Here is a 12,538-nt window from a genome sequence, read left to right as displayed (position 1 = left end):
CTTCGACGGCTTTCCCTTGTGGCTGCGACGGTTGGATTTATTTATATGAACCGATCGTCATATCATGGGCGCAAAGTGCCAGAGTGGATACCGTTCCGGCAGTCCCACTTGTCAGGGTCAATACGAGCTCCCCCGTGTGATTGAGTTGTCGAGTTGCCGTATTCAGCCTCGCTTCGCCAAGAATGCTACCCTCTTAAAGCCGGGTTCCCGACGGGCATATCAGGGGCGCGGCACCACTTGACTCGACCTTGCTCTGTCTGTTCCTATCGTATGTTGATATACTCATTAGCGTTGACCTTAAAAGAACTCACCGTGCAGATACCCACGCAATTGATGATTTGATGTCGAGCTTGTTAATAATAAACAAGCCGAGCTACACGCACATCGCTGGTGTCAACCACTCGGTCTTGCGGCAACACCAGCAGCCCTACTGATGCATTTTCCCCACTCTGCATACCTATCTGTCTGTCTGGCTTTCTGTCCGTCAACCATTCGTAAACAAAGTGATCGCTTATCTAACAGCTCGTACAAGCTTCCAAGGTTGCCCCGGAGAGGAGCGCCAAAAGAGAGACACGTAGAAGCACCGTATTCGGTCTCAAGACGTCCAAAAAGAATCCGGCATTAGCCACTTGGGAATGCCCCAATCCTGGATATGTCCCACCTCAGGCTGGTCGAAAGCACGAGTCTCAGGCTTTTCAGAACCGGTCCTGGAACTTATCAGCAGCCTCCCCCCCAGCAGCACCCTTCCGGGCGCCCTCGTCGGCCAGGGTGTTCCACGCGCGCGGGATGAGCCAGAACTGCACGGCGAGGCCGTCCTCGCGGACCCTCTCGCACTCGCCCAGCAGCAGCTCCCACAGGTCCCTGTTCTTGACGTCCCCGCCGCCGCTCGCGCCCTTGGTCCTCCACCCGTTCCGGACCCAGGTCCTGGCCCACCGCGTCGCGCCGTCGACGACGTACGCCGAGTCGGTGGCGACGACGAGCGTCCTGAAGCCCGCGCCGCCCCAGCAGCTGAACCGCAGGGCCGCGGCCACGGCGCGCAGCTCGGCGCGGTTGCTCGTCTGGCCGGCCTGGTCGCCCCAGGGCCCTTGGTTCTCGAGGCGGCCGGTGACCACCGACGGCCCCCCGCCGCCGCGGGTGGTCTTGTCGCCCTCGTAGAATGCCCATCCCGCCCTCGGGTTGGGCTGGCCGTTGTTGAGGCACGCCCCGTCGGTCATGATGAGGAGCTTGGTCTTGTCATTGGAGTGGGTACGTCTGCGGCGATGGGGTTAGTATAGGGCGCGAGGGCAGAGAGAGGTTAGCGAGCGACGCCGCTCACCGAAGCATCATCCTGTGTATGCGGTGGTTGGGGAACTCATCCAGCGGCGCCTTGTTGCCGTCGGACGGGACAAACTTTGTCGGGAACACCTTGCCGGTGCCCCTCACCATCTCGGGGGCCCCCTCGAGAAGATGGCGCAGAATGTCCTCGGGCGTCAGTTCCTCCCCATCCGAGGACTCGAAATCGGACTCATAGTCGTCTTCGTCGTCGTCTTCGTCGTCGTCGTCCCTCAGGACGTCCTCCATGAAGCTGTAGTCGGTGCAGCACCTGCCGCAGACGACCAGGCCGTGCGGGCCACAGACGAGGCGGCCATTGGGCAGCTCGCAGGGGCCCTCCTCGTCGTCGCTGCTGTGGTAGCCGAGCGGGATCAGTCCCTGGGCAAGATAGTAGCCGCGAGGCATCGTGGCCGACTGTGGTGTGTTGGGAGTTTTGGCTTTTGGGTTTGTTGTTGGCGTTTCAGATGAGACAAGAAGGGAGGGGTTTGTTGAGCGAGGCTTGTCAGCCAAAGTTGATGCGGATGTGTCGGGAGGTCGTTTCAATCCGCCGCCACCAACCAGCTGGGACGATCTCACAGCGTCTGGATCTGCACTGGCAAACGAAAGCACAAGGTGGCTTGCCTGAGGAAGAGAATGGAAGGAGCAGCTCCGTTGACCGTGTTTAAAGTCGTGGGCAGTTGTCCTGATAAGATAAGGTGTGTAAGTTCAGTGCACGGACCCGATGGATTGCTACAGTACCTAGGTACCTAGGTACTGCCACCTGTTGCGGGGAGACATCAAGCAAACGGGACGGCCCCCCTCAATGAACACCAATTCAACTTGATCTTCTGCGCAAGGAGGCTTCATTAGCGCACGGCCACATGCAGCCAGAACAGTTGAGACCCCGTGGGCGGTGGTTGTCTTGGCGAGATGGCTAATACTACGCCTGAGATAGCGGGTCCTTTTTCGGTTCATCTGTTTCGATAAGGCCTCCGGCAGGGTGACTTTGTGCAGGTCCTCAACTCCAGCATCATACATAAGCAGTGGACAGGGAACAAAGTCCCCACGTATAAGAGACTCCTCCATTAACTCTATGTTCTGCCTGGAGAACGCATACCTTAGAGGCTATAACTCGAACTAATCGGGCTATCTTTGTGGTTGTTTAGGTCGGCCTTGTTTGTGACAGACTTTGTTGGCAGCGTTCTAGATTCATTTGTCAGTGGGATGCACTGTTCCCCACCGCCTCGCACTTTGAGGTCCCATCCCGTCATAATAGCGCCAGCCAAGTTGTTGGCACATTCGTTTTCCGTTTTATCATTACCATCTATTGCTCCGAACTGAATGGAAATTCCACTTCGGAGACCTTGGGATGAGGCATAACTTCAGGATCGAGACCGTCTCAGTTTTTGTGAACACGGCGATGGTGAGGAAGACCGGAGAGGCCGTCCCGAGTCTAAGTCGGCTTGAGGATCCTAAGGGCAAGTATTGGCATGGATTTACGACAATGATGAAGCCGGGAAAGGGGGCGACCCACCCCGGATGATTTGGATCCTATACCGGGGATGATGCCATTACGAGACGGTCCTGAGCGACGAGTCGCGGCTTACTGGAGAATGGGAGAGGTGTTCGACTGAAATATCGAAGGACCGGGTGTATAATCATGGCACTATATTCAAAGAACGCGAGGACCATAACCACTTAATCATGGCATGCAATCTTGCTTGCTTTGTGTTGTATCCATCGAACCATGCGGTTGTCAGACAAGATGTTAAGGTGGCCTGTCAACCAGAGGAACTGTGTGAGGCCCAGCCGCCACAAAAATTCTCAAAATTTGCGCAGGGATGTGTCTCACCCTGCTATAACCACGTACCGGAAAACAGTACAAATGGAAGGCGCCCCTAGCAATTCCAGCAGACAGGCAACCAAAGCCTCTTACCTGGGTACCTTCTAATGATAGTTCTATATCCATCGACCCTCGATTACAGATCTTTGAGCACTTCCTATTGTACGGAGGGAACACATAGGCCTGCGCATGTACATGGATCAAAAATGGAACAACGATCAACCGGTATAGCACCTGGACGCAGTAACAATGGTGCGAGGTGTCAATACAGGACCGTGTTTGAATGTGCAATTGCCAATGGCCATTCAGCCCCTGGATCTAGTTGATTACACATTGTGGAAATTCCGAGTCTTAACTACTGGGCTGGTAGCTAGTTGTGCACGGCCGTCGTCGGAACTCATCGAATAAGCATCGGATACCGACACAGCCCAGTAAACCAGCCCAGTTCCGCTGCAGAGCTTTTCAGCAATTCATATAACAATGGTCTTGGCAGAGGGCTAGCCGCGGCTGGACAGCAGCAATACTCCGTAGCCACTCAGCGATGACCGACCTAGTGGCGTTTCAAGCTCTGTTCTAGCGCGTTGCCATGTCATCCGAGCATCCAGGCCCACGAGGACCGAGGCGCCAGCTAGCCCGTCCCCATGGGGGAAAATGACCTTCAGCTCGGACGCGGCTAAAGATTAGATACGAGAGGGGCATCCTATTTTTGTCGAGGAAGCTGTGCCCACGGGCCTTGATTGTATAGGGGTGGCTTGTTAACCTTGTTGGGGCTAATGCAGGAACACGATAGTCGGCCAGTCTCATCCACACACTCGGGTCATCATAGCCTGGTCCTGAATTCAGCTTCATGCGCTCCAGGGCTGCTCTCTGCCAACTAGCTGCGCTTCAGCTACGCCCACATTTCCGTAATGTGATCATTGACGGTCGTGCTTGAGCGGAGAAGATGCGGACCATCCCGACAGGATGGGTGGGTATAAAGAACATGGCCGCTGTCGATCATTACTATCGTCGTGCTTTTCTGGGCACTCAACCACATGCACCACGCGCTGCCACGGCCAGCAATTCCATTCGTTGTTTGCTCTGCGTCTTTCGTTTCGTGCTCCACTCGCTTTGAGCACCCGGTCCCTCGCTACCACCAGACAAGCTTCTAAACATAAGAAGAAAAAGAGAAAGAAAGAAAAAAAAGGAAGAAAAAAAAAACCCTTCTTCCAGCAACAATGCATACCAAGGCGACCCTGGCACTCGTTGCCTCCGTCCTCGCAGGGCTGGGCAACTCAGCCGCCGCCGGAGTGGACACCCGGGCAGTGACCTGCGCAAATGATCTCCTCTACCGGCTCATGCTGGCCCTGCCGGCCTACGGCGCCCCATTCTGCAAGGCTGCGGTCAACATCTCGCCCAAGACCCCAACTGCCACCATCACAGTCGCGCCTACCGTGTAAGTACCCAGCTTGCTCGGCTGATGATACCCGAACCACAAACTGACAACCTTTTATCACAGCACCGTCGCAGCAACCGCATATTCCACAGTCTACGTCACAGACAAGGCCCAGACAACCACCGTCTTCGTCCCGGGGAAGCGCGAGGTCCTCCACTACCGCAGCGAACACGTCAGGCGCGAGCTGCTGGACGGGCGCGCCACCCTCGAGGACCGGGCCCTCGTCGACTTCGCGGTCTTCGCCCAGGCGGCCCGGGTCGGCCTCGCCGTCCCGGCCGTGTCGGCCGCGTGCTCGTGCTTCTCGTCGTCGTGGACGGCGCCCACGGTGACGGCCACCGTCCAGGGCAAGACGACGGTGACCGTGTCCTCGGCCAGGGCCACGCTGCCCACCATCGTGACCGTGAGGGGGGCCACCGTGACGTCGACCAGCAGGGGGCTCGTGGTCGCCACTACCACCACCCCGACCAGCTCCTCGACGAGCACGCCGCCTGCCGCCGCCACCACGCCGGGCACCACACAGCCCACGGCCCCGGCCTCGTCGTCCGTCATCACGTCGGTCCACAGCGTGAGCTCGTCGTTCGTGCCCGTCACCACCCTCACCAACAGCGCGGAGCTGTCCAGCATCAGCTCCGTCATGTCGTCCATCATGTCCAGCATCTCCTCGGCCATCAGCTCCTCTGCCGCCCCGTCCGTTGCCGTTTCCAGCTCGGGCACTGCTCTGATCTCGTCATCCGGGGCTGCGAGCTCGGCTGTGGTCAGCTCGTCTCAGGTGTCCAGCAGCGGCGTGTCCTCGTCATCTCTCTCGGCCGCCAGCATCACCTCGTCGGCGCTGTCGTCAGCCAGCAGCGTGAGCTCGTTGGCCTCCTCCGTCGTTTCCAGCCTGTCGTCCAGCGTTCCTAGCCTGTCCTCGAGTGTTCCAAGCCTGTCCTCGAGTGTTCCCAGCCTGTCGTCCACACAGTCCGGCCTTTCATCCTCCCTGTCTTCATCCGTCGTGTCCAGCTCCGCCTCGAGTGCCCCAAGCCTGTCATCCACCCAGTCCAGCCTATCATCGGCCGTCCTCTCCACCTCCACAGCCCCCCCCTCAAGCACCCTATCCTCCAGCACGATCTCCCCCCTCTCCTCCAGCACAATCTCCTCCCTCTCGTCCAGCACCCTCTCCACCCTCCCAACCACCCTCCCAACCCAGACCCCAACCACCCCAGGCCACGTCTGCGGCGTCGACCTAAAGCCCTACGACGTCGCGGTCCCGCAGTCCGCCGACGCCTTCAACGGGTGCAACCCGGACTCGGCGACGCGCTGGAGCGCGTGCCACAAGGACGTCAACGGCACGGCGGTCTGCAGCTCCTGCGGGCGGTGCGGCACCAGCACCGCGACGTGCACGTCCGACGCGCAGTGCGCCGCGGGCGAGGCGTGCCTCGTGGGCACGGCGTGCGCCGCGGGCGGGGCGGCGCGGTGCATCCCTATCTATGACAACTGCTATGCGGCCGCGCGGAAGCGGAGGAGCGTTTCGTTGTTGATGACGACTGGGGAGCGGCGGGGTGTCTCTCTGTTTTGAGGCGAGGGCGTGGCAGGGTGGAGGTGGTGGTGACGAGGGGGTTTAGGTGGGGGTATATGATTTATGTGGTGGCTATCAAAAGCAGTTCCTGTAAATAGATCTAATGTGTAATCAGACCTTCTGAATCCAAGCACCGCGCCGTGCCTTGTCCAATGCAGACCATACCCGTACGCCCATCTCCGAGTCTCTACCTCTGTATAAACGATGGAAGTTGTGTAGTCTTTCTACGAGTCCGATCCTGATTCCGAGTTCGATTCCCGGCCCCACCCAAAGGGCCACATGAGCTTGCCAAACACCCACATAAACACACCCAGGATCCGATAGATGACAGCCAGCCAAAGAAGAACGACATTATGAACGAAATAACCCGACGCGTTCCAGACGTCCCGCCCCGCGCCCCGGGGGTCAGTGCGCGCCTTCTGGGTGACGGCCAGCGCCCAGTTGAAGTCGGCGATGGCGTCGTTGACGCCCGCCTGGATGAGCGACGCCTTGCGGGGCGGCTGCCTCACCTCGGGCCATGCGCCGGGGAAGTCGGCGGGGCCCTTGTGCTTGCCCTCAAAGTCGACCAGGGTCAGCGTGTGGTCCTCGTGCTGGCGCTCGCGCACGCTCTCCTTTGTGAGCTTCCCCCGGATGCGGGCCTGCTCCCCCGCCGGCGTCGTCTCCCACCAGGCCTTGATCGTGTCGAACATGTACTGCTGGATCGGGGTCTTGCTGTCGGGGAAGGACGGGTGGTGCAGGATGGACAGGATCTTGTCGATGACGAGCTCGGCGTCGATGTCCGGGTCGTCCCAGCACTTCACGACCTGCTGCGTGGCCCAGTTCGTCGTGACCGTCGCCACGAGGCCGGCCGGCTGGTTCAGGATGTTGCCGAAGTGGTCCTTGGACAGGTCCGAGTGGCTCGGGTCCGAGGCGGCGCTGCCGTCGTTGAAGACCTTTGCGGACTCGCACTTGGCGGCCTCCTCGTCTACTCGGTCCCTTGCAGCCCTCACTGCATTGCGCAGTTCCATGACCGAGGATTCTATCATCACCGAGAGGTAGCGGAAGACTAGCTGGTTGGTGTACTCGCCCAGCTGGCCGTGAGAGTAGTCCTGTGTTGACTCCTCCTCGTCTTCCTGGCCGGCCTGTAGGTACTTGGAGATGGCGTCGTGGAGATAGATGACTGGCTCGATCGTCTTCCATAGGAGGTTGGCGTCGGGCAGGTCGCTCACTAATGATGGCGACTTGTCATTTGGTGCATACCTCTTGAAGATCTCCTGCACGGTCTGCAGCTGCCGTAATAGTGGGTCGATCTCTGGGCGGATCTTGCTCAGTCTTCCAATGCCAGTCTTAATAAGCTGGAACAGCTGGTCGAATGCCAGACCTCCTCGGTTGAGTTTCTACGTCGTCATCGTAAGCAATGTGTACAAATTGTCTGGTGGGGCAAACTGGCTGGGGTCTACTCACGCTTGCCAGCTCTCCTAGGGAGCCCTTGGACTGCAGAACTGCCTTGTCATCGGCCTCTCCAAGCAATGAGTGGAAAATGTCCAGCATGCCGAAAGTGCCCGTGGTGAGAGGCGCAACCACCTTTCCTGCCCTGGCGCCATCGGGCACTGTGACCCGGCACTCGTCCCCGACAAAGGCGAAGATGTCCTTCTCGCCAAGCTCATGCAGGCACAGCTCGACAAAGTTGCTATGCGCAGCGAAGTCCTCCAGCGTGTGCAACGCAGCGCCGAGCCGGCGGAACGAGTCCTTCCTCGCATCCGTCTCATGCGGAGCGCGCCCCTTCCGCCCGAGCTCGATGCACTCGAGAAGCTGCTCACGGAGGTAGTCAGCCGACGTGGCGTACCCGTTGCCCGAGTTGGCGATGTAGTTCTTCATGCCCGTCTCGGGGTCGATCTCCAGCTCGCGGGGGTCGACGGGCCCGCGCAGGCGCGCGTCGATCTTCTTGGCGTCCTCGGCGTAGCCACAGGGGTTGTCGATGTGCTCGACATGGGTGTAGCAGCCGAGGCGCTCGCGGGTGACGTCGAACTCGTCTGTGGCGAAGCCAAACTCCATAAAGGCCATCACACTGACGATGGCGCGAAGGATGGGCTCGGGCACGTTCTCGAGGCAGGTGGTGTCGATGACCTGGGAGAAGTCGCGCAGCCAGTTGCCAAAGTATATCTGCTTGCGCTGCAGCTTGGTGAACCTGTAGCCCGTGACGAAGCTCGTCGGCAGGAACTTGAGCACCTCGGCCAGGTCGCCGTGCCGCCAGACATAGCCCTTGAACTCGCTGCCCGGGGGCACCTCGCCGGCGCCAAACGCTGCGGCCGGGCTGGCGAGGACCAGGCAGACGAGGAGGATGAGAAGGAGAGACGTTGTTGAGGGCATCGTGCTATCGGCCAAGATCCATGGTTTTCTCTTTCTTGTTTCTGGTGCTGTTTCTTTGCGTGGGGGGTCTTGTCTGTGCGTGCGTTCGGGTTGAGGTTCATGTGAGTGAGATTTAAGGTTTTCTTTTATGCCTTGGTTGGCCCGCGAACATGCAAGTGACTGACTGACTGACTGCATGTGCCTGCCTGACCAGCCTGCCAGCCAGGCTGATGACGTCTAGCCTCGGTCCGCCTTGCTTTGCAGGGTTCAGCGTCGCAGTGACGGCATTGTGATCCTGGCCCCCCTACGCGGAGCTTTATCTCCGATAAGCATGTGGGGCAGCGCCACAGCGGGGCGTTATGTGGCGCAGTGCCGCTTTTCAACTTCATGCCATCACAACATCCCAATTCATCGAATGCCTCTTGTTCATCATCGGCATTAGCATTGATTTTTCTATACATCGTTGGACAAATACGGCCACAGAAACCCTCTGGTTTCTTTTCTGGCACCTTCTCTCTTCAAATAGACAGTGGACATCCTTCCTCTCTCCTATATCGCGTGCGCAAGCTCGCTGTGACAGCTACGCGGCCCTCCCAGTGCCATCATCACCAGTGAGATGATGTCCCATCGCACATGACCCATATGTACACCCTCTTTCGACACGGCGAATCAGAAAGTCAACGCCCGTCTTGTGTTTACCAGTTCCGTTGGCCAAGCCATGGAGAAGCCACTCACTCCATCGTTGACAAAGACATTCTTCTCGCCTGTCTCCATCGTAGATACCTCTACCGTCCGGACAAAGGGACAGCTTACAACCGGTTTCTCCTCCATTTCCTCTCGGTTGGGATCCCAGACGTACACCTTGGTCTCCGGATCCAGGCCCCACGAGACCGGCATCGCCTGCGGTTGATGCGACGTCTTCGCTTTCTTGGTGGGTCTGCGGTCTTCCGTCTCGTCGTCGTCTGCATTTGCATTTCGCTCGCGGTTCCTCTTCCTCCGCCTCCCCTCCCTCGGCGCCCTTGCGACTTCGTCGGTGGGGACTGTGGCGCTTCGAGCGAAGACAACAGCCCCCAAGAGAGCCGGCGTCAGCTCCTGCATGATCGCAGACTCCTTGGGCTCGGACCACGAGTTCTCTGCGCAGTATCCCAGGCCGCTTCTCATTGCCCTGCCTGCCAGCTCGTCGGCTTTCTCCATCTGCGGCACTACGTTGCGTGGGCACCAGTGCACCTCTACGACCACCTTGATCCCGTGGCCTTGTAGTGTTACAATCATCTCTTTCATTCGTTTGATGAGCTCTGGCGGCATGGACATCGCCTTATTCTTTGACATTTTCGTTTTTCTTGTAATCTGTTCCAGAATTGTTTGGCAATCGGTTGTGATCCTCACTTGGACGGTACTGTCGTGTTTCTTTAGTATGGCGAGATGCTGGTTGATCTCTTTGTCGACGGCGCAGAGGGATTCCAGGACGCCGACAGCCTCCATCACCTGGGAGCCACTCGTGAACCCATACGACCAGGCCAGCTCGACCATGTCCCCGCAGCCTTTGGCGGGGTCATCGGTGTCAGTTGTCCACCCCGGTGGCAGCCATCGCCGTCTGTACGTCATTCCAACACCACCGTGGTGTTTGTCTCGACTATGACTTCCGTCGCTGAAGGTGCAGATTTGGATGTTGTTGGGGGTAGACACTGTTGCTGCGTTAGGGAATTCCCGCAGGAGGAAAGAGGATTGTACGGACCATGCGATGCCGCTGCCCACGCAGCCTTCACCGCTTCACTGCGATTGTGATTGGTGATCGCCCTGGCCACGGCGCAACCATTCGCCATGATTTGGCAGTCGTCAACCTTTTCACCCGCCATCTCATTATCGCATTGGTACTGCTGGAACGATGGATTGGGTTTGGTGGGGGAGGTGAGAGGGTGGAAGGTGAGAGGGTGGAAGGTGAGAGGGTGGAAGGTGAGAGGTTGGGGGGTGGGAGGTTGGGGGGGTGGGAAGTGGGAGGGTAGGAAAAGAGAGGGTAGGAAAAGAGAGGGTAGGAAAAGAGAGGGTAGGAAAAGAGAGGGTGGGAGATATGCAAACGGAGGGCTGGCAGGCAACAGGTCGACACGATGGGGAGCGAGAGAGCCAAACAGTACCTGGGTACGATGGCAAGGAGAAATACAGGCAGAGGGGTGGTCGGCAGAGCTAGGTGGGTGGAAGAGGCAGGGGGGCGCCTGGGGGGCTTCCAGTTACTGCTGGGCATCCTTCACTACAGCGGCACCTTTGCTGCCAGAGACTGGGATCGAACCCAAGGCCTCGAAGACCATGCCTCGAACCCATGCCTCCTTATAGGAATGAAAAGAAAGGGGAATTTCAAGCACAAGTGGTGTAAGTAAACACGGCCGCACTCTGCGAGGCGTCGAGCTCGGACAAAATGCCACCGAACTAGCGTAAGGAACAGAGTTGCGGACACTTCAGGTTCGAGCCACTGTAGTGTCGTCTCCCTGGCAGCGTGCTTCTTCTTTTTTTTTGTCTTCTTTTTCCTTTCTTTTGCCATTCTCTCTGCTGTGTATTGCGTCGGCCACAGACCCGCTGGTCCCCATTTTGGGTTTGTCGACGGTGCTGGGTGGGCTAGGCAGGGGAGGCAGGGGAGGAGGAGGGGAGGGGACTTCCTGCTGTTGGGCACCATTCACTGCATCGGCACCTTTACCCAAGGGCGGGCTCGAACCCAAGGCCCTGAACACCGTGTTCCCCCCTTGTAGGTTTCGAAAAACCAAAGGCAAGCAAACCAAAAGCCAAAAGCCCATGTAGTGTAAGTAAACACGGCTGCATTTCTACGAAACGTGAAGCACGGACAAATTCCACCGTACTAGCGTCTTAGATACAGGTTGCAGGAGCTTCAGGTTCGAGCCACTATAGTGTCGTCTCCCTGGCGTGGTGCTTCGTTTTTTGTTTCTCTTCCTTTCTGGCCTTCTCTGTACAGGGCCTTGCGTCGGGCCCAGTGCCCCCGCTGGTCCCCGTTTGGCCTCGAGAGCATCGCCAACTTGACCATGCTCAAGACTGACTGGCGCTCGCCAATCATCTACGCCCCCGCGATTTGAAGAGAACACACGCTTGAATTTGCCATTTCTTTGAAATACTATTATTTTTACACACATATCCATGGCATTCGGCAGCGTGGACTTCGACATAGGGTCAACTAACATCTAACACTGAGTTTCCTTTTGATTCAAACCTAATCGCTGACGCTTTCTTCATCCAACTTTGCACAGCATGAACAGGAATTCTCAGAAGGCATCACACGGCCGCAAGCAGAGAGCTACCTGCCTCTTTCATGTCAAGAAGCTCGAAACAAAACTACCGAAGGGACCGCCAGCTGTGTGATGATGTGAGCGGTCGCGATGATCGGGCATGCCGTCGATTCGAGAACAAGGCCACCTCAAGCTTCAAACATTCTAGTGGAAACTCAGGGCCTCCTTCAGGGAACCACATGCTTGCTGGCTAGGTTGTTGGGGTGGACGGCAGGGGTCTCATCGAAAGCATCGCGCGGGCTCGCAGCATGCAAACGCCACACCTTCAGATTTTATCAGGCCACAGGTGGTGAACAAACGAAAAGGTGAACACGTCAAGGTGAATCCGGAAAAGTGGTACTGTCCTGCATCTGAAAACAAGCAGTCTGCACACCACCCCGCGTCCTGGGAACATCGCACAAACATCGAAACCAAGTCCAACATCTACCACCCTCAAACGTCGACCACCTCACCAACCGATGCGTCGGCCCCGTGTCCACGGCAATTCAGTCGAACTCAAACATCAACGCGACCGCTCGAGTTAGACAAGATGCATGCGGAGGAAGTCCCGGTCCTCGTCGACGGGCTCGAGGTCGCGATGGTGATCTTCCACCCAGGAGCCGCCACAGCAATCCAGGCAGCAACAAACGCTGCGTTCGACATCTCGAGCACCAACGATGTCCAATTCTGCCCTTTCAGCGACGCTAGCCACTGTCACAGAAGTGCGCGAGGCGGCGTAGCTGTGGTGAACAGAAGGCAGTGGCTTCCCAATGGGTGGACTTCAGACCAAACGGGCACTCATCCGAACGGCGACTTTCTCA

General features: G+C 58.0%; 2 protein-coding genes across 2 annotated transcripts; one reads left to right on the top strand and one right to left on the bottom strand.

The window, feature by feature from the left end:
• Nucleotides 1-4,119: 4,119 nt before the first annotated feature.
• Nucleotides 4,120-6,123, top strand: KVR01_006128 (uncharacterized protein; the record flags this gene model as incomplete). The annotated part of the gene is made up of 2 exons (XM_044793681.1): nucleotides 4,120-4,568; nucleotides 4,632-6,123. Exons 1-2 carry the CDS (start codon nucleotides 4,351-4,353, stop codon nucleotides 6,121-6,123), a joined length of 1,710 nt encoding a protein of 569 aa, XP_044644931.1. The 5' UTR covers nucleotides 4,120-4,350.
• On the bottom strand, nucleotides 6,092-8,636 carry KVR01_006373 (uncharacterized protein). The gene is made up of 2 exons (XM_044792258.1): nucleotides 7,567-8,636; nucleotides 6,092-7,499 (listed from the first exon to the last, which is right to left on the bottom strand). Exons 1-2 carry the CDS (start codon nucleotides 8,470-8,472, stop codon nucleotides 6,348-6,350), a joined length of 2,058 nt encoding a protein of 685 aa, XP_044645176.1. The 5' UTR covers nucleotides 8,473-8,636; the 3' UTR covers nucleotides 6,092-6,347.
• Nucleotides 8,637-12,538: the final 3,902 nt, after the last annotated feature.

Source organism: Diaporthe batatas (genome assembly GCF_019321695.1).
Source record: "Diaporthe batatas strain CRI 302-4 chromosome Unknown Contig00006, whole genome shotgun sequence".
NCBI classification, from domain to species: Eukaryota; Fungi; Ascomycota; class Sordariomycetes; order Diaporthales; family Diaporthaceae; genus Diaporthe; species Diaporthe batatas.
This window is presented reverse-complemented; position numbering and strand designations above follow the sequence as displayed.